At 35.0% G+C, this 9,601-nt stretch overlaps 1 protein-coding gene across 39 annotated transcripts in view; it reads right to left on the bottom strand.

Annotated features, from left to right (window-relative positions):
* Nucleotides 1-6,973: 6,973 nt before the first annotated feature.
* SCEL (sciellin) overlaps nt 6,974-9,601 on the bottom strand; it is a 168,636-nt gene continuing 166,008 nt past the window's right edge. For all 39 annotated transcript variants that reach the window (XM_024348289.3, XM_063792236.1, XM_054665411.2 and 36 more), the window contains 2 exons: nt 9,426-9,528; nt 6,974-7,975 (listed from right to left, as the gene is read on the bottom strand). In XM_024348289.3, coding sequence (XP_024204057.3) covers nt 7,959-7,975; nt 9,426-9,528 — 120 coding nt within the window. In that variant the 3' untranslated portion in view covers nt 6,974-7,958. The remainder of the gene's footprint in view (nt 7,976-9,425; nt 9,529-9,601) is intronic.

Genomic DNA, 9,601 nt, shown 5'->3' with positions numbered 1-9,601 from the left:
CTGGAGTTATGCATTTCAAGGAAGAAGAATGCAGAGGTATAGGGCCACTTCTAACACATCATATTGAGGGTATGTGCCAGTGATATGATTTATTACTGTTGATGTTAATCTTGATCACTTGGCTGAGGAAGTGTTTGTCAGGTTTCTCCACCATAAAGTTACTCTTTTCCCCCTTCTTTCCATACTGTGCTCTTTGGAAGGAAGTCACCATGCACAGCTCATACTTTAGGAATGGAGAGTTATGTTCCATCTCCTTAACAATGGGATAGCTACATAAATTATTTGGAATTCTTCACATGGGAGATTTCTGCCTTCTTCTCTATTTATTTATTTATTCCATTATTTACTTACACCATCATAGCCTCATGGATATTTATTTTATACTTTGGGTTATAATTCAATACTACATAATTTATTTTGTTGCTCAAATTGTTCCCAGGTTTGGCCATTAGGAGCTCTTTCAGTTGACTTCTCTATGTCCCTTTAACATATTCACATCATTTTGTGTGCATATGTGTGTGTTTGAGCTCTTCCTTATTTTCTGGCACTATAAGATGCTCCAGGTTTATCTTATGTACATCCTGCTCTAGTCCAAGAACCAGCCATATCGCCAGAGTGCTGGTTCCTTCTATGGGGGATGGTATGAGAAATCAAGACCTGAATGCAAGATATGCTCACTGCCACTGGAGTTTCATTGCTTCTAGGCATTCTCATCTGAGAGAGCAAGGAAATACATATATGTATGGTAACTGATATAGATATTTATATACACATACCTACAAATTTGTCTATATATAACCATCTGCATCTGTATTAAACCAACATGAGTTCATACTGAAAATTCCAACTCTTTTTCATTGCCGCATGGATCATTCTAGCCTCCTTTGCTTGCTTATCCATAACCATCAACTGCAACAGTGAAAAGCCTGGCTCCCACAATCTGCTATCCATTTACTTAATTGTTCAATTTCAGGATACATGTATAGTGATTTCAGAGTCGTTAACCCTTATGCCCATGGGAAAGAACTTTATCAACTAGAGTACAACGTCAGTATACAGTTGCTTTGCCTTCAGTCTCACAATCTTTACTCATTTTCAAAGTCACTTAGGTCAAGACCTTTTCCCCCTTACCTTTTAGTGATACTGTATCATTAGACTCTTTTGTCACATTCTGCATTTCATGTTGAAATCCCCTGCCCCTGACCTCCTAAATGATATTTTTAATTTGTCTATTATTAGAGTTCATTCTTTGTACTGTAAAGTTCTGTGGGTTTTGATGAAGACATGGTGTCATGTATTCATTATTAGAGTATCACACAGAATAGTTCTATTGCCCTAAGAAACTCCCTGTGCTTCACTTATTCAACTCTCCATCTGCACCACCACCCCCAACACACACACTTTCCCTGAATCCCTAGCAACCATTGATCTGTCTACTGTCTCTACGGTTTTGCCTTTTCTAGAATGTTATATAAATGAAATCACACAGTATGGAGTCTTTTTCAGACTTATATAAATGAAATCATAGAGTATGGAGTCTTCATTCACTTAGCAATAGGCAGTTGAGATATATTCATATTTCTATAGACTAAGTAGTTTATTCCTTTTCGTTGCTGAATATTATTCCATTGTATAGATATACCACAGTATGTTGAGCTATTTCTTTATTGAAGGACAACTTGATTTCTTCCAGTTGTTTATTATTATAAATAAAATTACTATAAATATCTATGTACAGCTTTTTTTATGCATATAAGTTATCAAATCATTTGGGTAAATACCTGGGAGGATAATTTCTGGATCATATTTTAAGACTATGTTTAGCTTTTTAAGAAACTGCCAAACTGTTTTCTGAGGTGGATATCTTAGTCCATTTGTGTTGCCATAAAGAAATATCTGGCTGGGCGCGGTGGCTCACGCCTGTAATCCCAGCACTTTGGGAGGCTGAGGCGGGTGGATCACGAGGTCAGGAGATCGAGACCATCCTGGTTAACACGGTGAAACCGCGTCTCTACTAAAAATACAAAAAATTAGCCGGGCCTGGTGGCACACGCCTGTAGTCCCAGCTACTTGGGAGGCTGAGGCAGGAGAATCACTTGAACCCAGGAGGCAGAGGTTGCAGTGAGCCAAGATCACGCCACTGCACTCCAGCCTGGGCGACAGAGAGAGACTCTGCCTCAAGAAAAAAAAAAAAGAAAAAAAGAAAGAAATATCTGAGGCTGGATAGTTAATAAAGAAAAAAGGTTTATTTGGCTTGCAATTCTGCTGGCTGGAAGACCAGACATCCGGTGAAAGCCTCAGGCTGCTTTCACTCATGGTAATAGATGAAGAGTAGCCAGTGTGTGAAAGATCTAATGCAAGAGAGGAAGGAATAAAAAGAGGCAGGAGGCAACAGGCTCTTTTTAACAAGCAGCTCTTGTGGGAACTAATAGAGTGAGACACACTTATTACTGTAAGGATGACACCAAGCCACTCATAAAGGACTTTCCCCAGTTACCCAAACACCTCCCATTAGACCCCATCTCCAACAATGGGGATCAAATTTTAACACAAGATTTGGATGGAACAACCATCCAAACTATGGCAGTGGCTATACCATTTTGCATTCCTATAACAATGAATATGAGAATCCCTATCGCTCTGAGTACTTGCTAACAATTGATATTATCAGTTTTTAGATTTTAGCTATTCTAATAAGCATATAGTAGTATCTCCTTGTTGTTTCAATTTGCATTTTCCTAGTGACAAATGTTGCTGGGCATCTTTCATATGCTTATTTGACATCTGTATATCTTCTCTGGTGAGGTGTCTGTTCAGGTCTTCTGCCCATTTTTTTTAAACTAAGTTTTTTGTTTTCTTATGTTGAGTTTTAAGAATTATTTTTATATACTAGGGACAAGTTTCTAATCAGGTATCTGTTTGCATATATTTTCTTCCAGTTGGTGGCTTATATTTTATTCTCTTAACAATGTCACAGAACAGAAGTTTTTAGTTTTAACAAATTTCAACTTATATACAACCATTTTTTATAGAGCATGCTTTTGGTGATGTATCTAAAAACTCATGTTGCTTTTCTCCTGTGTTATTCTAGAAGTTTTATAATTTTGCATTTTACATTTAAGTCTGTGATCCATTTTGAGTCAATCTTTGTGAAAGGTGTAAGGTCTGTGTGTAGGTTTTGTTTGTTTACGTTGTTTTTGCATTTGAGTATCCAATTTTTCCAGCACCAACGCCATTTTAAAAGACTCTTTCTTTCTCCATTGAATTGCCTTTGTGCCTTTGTCAAAAATCAGTTGACTATATTTGTCTTAATATAATTTTAACCTGTTTGTGAAATCAATCATACTCAATATTTTAATGATACAAATCTAAAAGGCATAAATGAATTCTACCAAATTTCAACATTCACTTAATGATGTATATCTTTAAGGATGCATTATGAATTTATGATGACCAGCCTCTTGCCTGTTTCTTCAGCCTCATCTCTTCATGCCCATTCCAGCCTCCTAATTCCAGCCTCCTGGCAGTCTTTCTATGTCTTTAGTATTTCCTAAGTCACGCTGAAGTTCACTGGACTTAGGGCCTAAACACTTTCTTGTGGGAGACTTTCAATTCGGTTTGCCTTTATGAGCTGAAGGACCCCTAAAGCTCACAATCTTTCCTTTTGTCTTAGGAAAATAGGTAAAATTACTTCATTTCAGCTATTAAGAAAGTTATACCAAGAAAAAAGTTTCTTTCTTCCAGATGCATTATTCATATTTTAACAAAGGAAAATAACATGTTTATAAAATTCCTATGAGAAGTCTCTCCTAAATGTGAAATGATGCTGCCTTACTGTTTAATGTTTCTATTTGGAAAACAGAAAGGGATATGATCCTTAGGGCCTCAGATGAGGAGTGGAAATGTCATACAGGATCCATTACTTCCCCTCAAGATGCAGGTTGGTTCAGACCTTACTCATCCGACCTTTGAAATAGTCACCAGAGCCTTCCTGGGCCCAGGTAAGCAACTTCAGCCTGAAGTCCAGGACTCAGCAGCCATTTGGGTAACCCACCATGGCAGAGAATTGAAAGCAGTCTGAGTAATATCTGATTTTTGTCTTACATGGCTCCCCGTGTAACCATGTAATAGAGGAAACTTACAAGTCTTACAAATAGAGGAAACTTACAAATCTTTTGACTGGTCTTTCTGTCTCCTGGCACCTTTGAACTTCCATCTCATTACGTTTAAAAGAAGCAAGGTTCAGTTTAGCCCAGAAAAATGGCCTGATTTGGGCCAATTCTAAGACATCTTCTCCTGGATGGCTTTTTCCCAGGCTGACTCCTTCCCATCATCCAGATCTGATTTGAAATATTACCTCCTCACCTGACCACTTTATTTCTAAAACTACCCCTTCACCTAGTCACTGTGTTTCACTCATTCATAAGTCTTATCAATTTCAGAATTATTGTATTAATTTGTTTTCTGACTTTCAAACTCCTCCTCCACCTCCTGCTGGCTTTAGAATGTAAGTTTCATGAGGTCAGGAACCTTGACTGTTTGGGTTATACCTGGGACCTAGAACGTAGGTCTTTTTTTAAGTTATTGAATAACAGAACAAATGAATAAATGAATGAACGATGATAGATTATAAACCATGCATTTTTTCTAAGGAACCTAGAATAATTGGGCATTTAAATGTATTAATGAGAAGAATGTATCAAAGAGAATAAAAGATCCTTTCCAGAAGGCATTTATAAGGCAATGATGATGTTCACTTTCCTCTCATACAGTGAAAACATTGAAATCACTGCCTACCTCATACATTTGAGTATTTCAGTAATATCTCTCAGAAGGCGTTTTTCTTTTTTAGATGGAGTTTTGCTCTTTTTGCCCAGGCTGGAGTGCAATGGCACGATATCAGCTCACCACAACCTCTGCCTCCCAGGTTCAAGCAATTCTCCTGCCTCAGCCTCCCAAGTAGCTGGGATTACAGGCATATGCCACCATGCCTGGCTAATTTTGTATTTTTTTCATAGAGATAGGGTTTCTCCATGTTGGTAAGGCTGGTCTCGAACTCCTGACCTCAGGTGATCCGCCCGCCTTGGCATCCCAAAGTGCTAGGATTACAGGTGCGAGCCACCGTGCCCGGCCAGAAGGCATACTTTCTAAGCAGGACAAAGATCCAGTAAATAAGGGTCAAAATGGTGCCTCAACTTGTGTTGTGATAAAGTCAACATGCAATTCTAAAGTACATACAAAATATTCAACAACTCTTATGCATCTAATAAAAGATATCATCTAAGAACCGGATAAGTAGCAGGAATAGATTCATAGTCATGTGATATTTGAGTTGGTGGAAACATTCAAGAGTCAATATTCTAAACCCCATAGTTTAAACAGTAGGGAATGGGCCTAAAAGGAAATATGGCTTGCCCATGTTATACACATATTTATAGGTGGCTCTGGGAACTGTTGAGCACTAGGGAATAGGGGGAACTTTAACAGCAATTTATTTACATTGTATCAAAATAACGAGCAAATTCAGTAGTACAGAAAAAAAAAACCAACATCCTTTTTAGTTGGCCATGATGTAGACCCAACAGTTACTTGTTTTGGTAGAGTTCTTTATCAAGCTGAATGTTCCAAACACTCACAATTTTCTATCATAGTAAACAAGTCAGGGAATGCACAGTAGTGATAGCTGGACCATCTCATCACTCATATCTAATAAGTAGAGTGACTGCAATCAAACCATTAAGATATACATATTACTTCTTGAATAAATTCTTATTTCTTGGCCTTATTAAAAGAGAGAATATCATTTTATACTATACTATTTCTGAGATTATTATATGTCTTTGACTTTTATTTAGAAGGATATTGTCATGATGAAGCTATTCATTCTCTTTTAGAGACATCTTTTTATTGGTGATAGAATTCAGGATCTAGTATCCCTAGATTTAGGCAATTGTGTCCAGGAACAGTGTCAGTCATTACATAATTAATAGCCTGCAAAAAATGTGAGATCTTGTAAGTTGTTTTGGGAATCTGTCACTTCTATAGTGAAAATAAACCCAGACATAATGAAGTGATCTTGATGAATCAGAAACACTTCTCTCTCCATTTCATGTCTATTCCATTTTTACAACAGCTTTTGGTTTGATTTAATGCATTATTGTAGGAGAGAGGGCCCATTAAACAGCTATAGAAAAATGAGAAATGTGTTCCTTTTAGGTTTTTATACTTTTTAAATGATATTCAGATGATTTTAATTACTACAAAAGCATTCAGATGTTAATATACTTTATATGAAAGAGAGGGATACTATTTCATCCATCCTTTTCTGCAGTGAATTTCAACTCTGAGAAAATTATTTCTTTTGATCACTCTGATAGCGTATAATAAAAGAACAATAAAACATGTGGCTCAATTACCACTGCTTCTCATCAAGCATGAATTAATGAATATAAAATTATTATTAATTGTTTTTCCTGGCTCCCTTTTCATTGGACAACAATTATACATTGCTGTATTTTGATAAGCATTTTGTGTTTAACACTTTGTGAACCAGGCTTTAAGAGGAACAGAGGCATGAAATTATTACACAGAAGAATAATTCTTTGAATGTATTAACATTTGGAAAATACATGATAATCTTTTAATCTCCCTAGTTTATAGCAGTTTTCCACAACTGCCTTAAAACTTCTCTAGAATTCTGCCTCCACTTCCATGTTCCATACATCTTTTTTCTAGAAACAGTTGCTATATGCAATTAAATGGTTTAGAAGTTCAATTTCCCAATGTTAATTATACTAGTTCCTCACATGATTATTACATGTTCAATTTCTTCAGAAAAGTTTCTTAAAAATAAAATCTATAGCTTGAGCGGTTAAAAATAAATTAGTGCAACAGAGAATATAATAGATTGTGATCACTATAATTGACAAAATTGATGTTAGTGAATTATATTTACAAACACTTCACATAAAGATTCTATGTAACTGATAGTTCATTTTATTTTTATAAGCCTTTTGTAAATATAGTGCTATGTAATATGAGTATATATAACATAGTAAAGAACATATCTTTTTAGTCCATAACCATTACTTCTAATGGATTATAAGTATACCCAGATTTTGAAATGCATACAAAGAAAATTTAACAAATAATAACATGTAAGCTATACATGTCATATTTTACCTGTTACCCATCAATCTGTTTCTGTTTTTAAAACACAGTTTTCAAACACTAAGTCTGTGATTAAACAATGACACTAAAATTAAATTGTTTATATGTCCTACCTAGTTCAATAGGCTTAACAAACATGTATGCATGTATGTTTCCAAAGAGCAAACTAAAAACTGCTTTAGAATCAGAGAATTTGGGAAGCAAAAGGAACCCTAGAAATCATTTTATCCAATGCCCCTTGTGTTACAAATAATAGCACAAAGATCTGGAAAGTTTAGTGATTTTTGAGGTCTATAAACTTTTTATGTTAACATCTTTCTGCCAAACTGTATAAGAAAATTGTTGTTAGTATTTCTTTTGCAGATGAAGAAAGCATATCTTGCTTCCTTGACAGTTCTTTGGGATGTCAATGTCTATGAATCCAAATTCTTAGAGAAAAAAAGGTGAAGAAATGAGAAACTTGGTTTAAATGGAAACCACCACTCACAGCCAACATACGGAGCAGGGATGGACCTGGCTGGAGTGTAATGCATCACTCCTTTGACACTGGAATCTGGAACCATTTGAACTTTTTATTGCTAACTCTAGCCAGAGACCAGATGGCTCTTTTTATGTGTGTGACCTTATTGAAGACAATTAGATTACTTATGCAATAACAGAATTGTTAATTTTGTACAAGAGTTGATCTTCAATGTGAAAGCTTTTCTAGATTACATATTATTAAGATAAAACTTGTAACTTTTAATTCCTTAATGAGTGCTTTTCATCTTGATTTCCTTGTGCCAGAGTTATGGAATCCACTTTGCTGAAAATTAAAAGAAAAAAGACGTGCAAATTCAGTACAGAAACAAGCTCATCATTAAAATTTACAGACAATTATTCACCCAACGGGTAGTGGTAGATTAAGGATTCCACTTTTCCTTCCACTTCTGAAATAATCGCTGTGGCTTTTGGTCATACTGTGTACATGACGTACCAGATGCCTGGTATGCATATTTATGAGATGTCTGAGAGTCATCTTTTGACAACTTATATGTATTATAAAACATGCAATGCCTAGGGAGTACATACAGGGAGGAAGACATAAAAACTTCTGAGTCTTTTGGTAATCACACCCACTAAGCCACATCATGAACTCTGGGAGAATAAAAATTTTAGAGCTACCACCATGCACATCAAGACCCATTATATAACATTAGATCATCATAAGATTACTAACTCAGGAAGAAAAGTGAATATGAGGACTCTCTGGGGGAAGCAGAATATAGAAGGCAAAGTATGAATATAATTAGGTATGTTCTTGTAATTGATTCTGCAGCCTGATGGAACGTGGGTTTCTGATTATTTTTTTCAGAGCATTTTCTGGATGTAGTCTCCCAGTAGCTCATTAATATCACACATTTGTCATTAAATTCCATACTTTGGATCCCAGGTAGGGGTCCCAAGTGTTCCTCTTTCATTCATTATACCAACAAGACAGCAGGAAAAAGTGCCTTTCACATAGTACCGTTGACCGTCTTCTCAATATTATTTTGGTTATTTTATCTACTTACTATTGAATCTAAAAGGAAAATGCGGATAGTAGCTTTTAAAAACCAGTCAAGTTTCACAGGACTTAATCTTGTTAATTTACCATACAATGTGCACATCTCTTAAATTAGCTTGTAAAACTTTCATATGTAGTTTATAAAAAATGTTAGTTAAAAACACAGGTCCTCAATATCCTTTTCTCACATTACATATGCTAATTAAGAGTGCAAATTATGGTAACATTGATCTTAGATGGATAAAAAACTTAAATGCTATATTTTTGTAAAACTACATAGAATTAACTAAATTTTCATTTTAAAAGTAATATTCAAAAGCATTTAATGCAATAACCAAATTTAGTTAAAAATTATACAATATTCAAGTGCAAGCATAAAATGTCATTTACGAATATGGACTTCAATTTAAACAATTATGTGAGTAGACAATAACTTTCTTGTTTGGAAAAAAACGGAAAATTTTCTAAAATAAATGACCCTTTGGTTTAGTTGTATCTATATCTAATCTGATACCAGAAGACAATACAAAAGTTGATTGATTTCACACCATTAAACAAAATACTACCATAGTATAAATATCTGCAGCTGAATTATTAACTAAATATGAGTAGTAAAATGTTTTACTTTATTAAAATACATCATTTTAAATGATACCAAATGCTCATTAAGGTTAACCAAAGTGTTAAATGCTTAGAGTGTAACACTTACCCATAATTTTAGAGTAGCAAGGTTCACAGTGTATTGTCTGTCTATAAATCCAAATACTATCACCCGCTTGTAGATTTTCCAAAGGCCGCTTGCATATTTCACACTAAACAAAAAAATACATATATAAAGTTTCCATTGTAAATGAAATCTAGATTATTAGAGGAACAGACATCATC

This window comes from Pan troglodytes, chromosome 14 (genome assembly GCF_028858775.2).
Source record: "Pan troglodytes isolate AG18354 chromosome 14, NHGRI_mPanTro3-v2.0_pri, whole genome shotgun sequence".
In the NCBI taxonomy this organism is placed as follows: Eukaryota; Metazoa; Chordata; class Mammalia; order Primates; family Hominidae; genus Pan; species Pan troglodytes.
The sequence above is the reverse complement of the archived record's forward strand: the minus strand, read 5'-3'. Positions and strand labels throughout refer to the sequence as shown.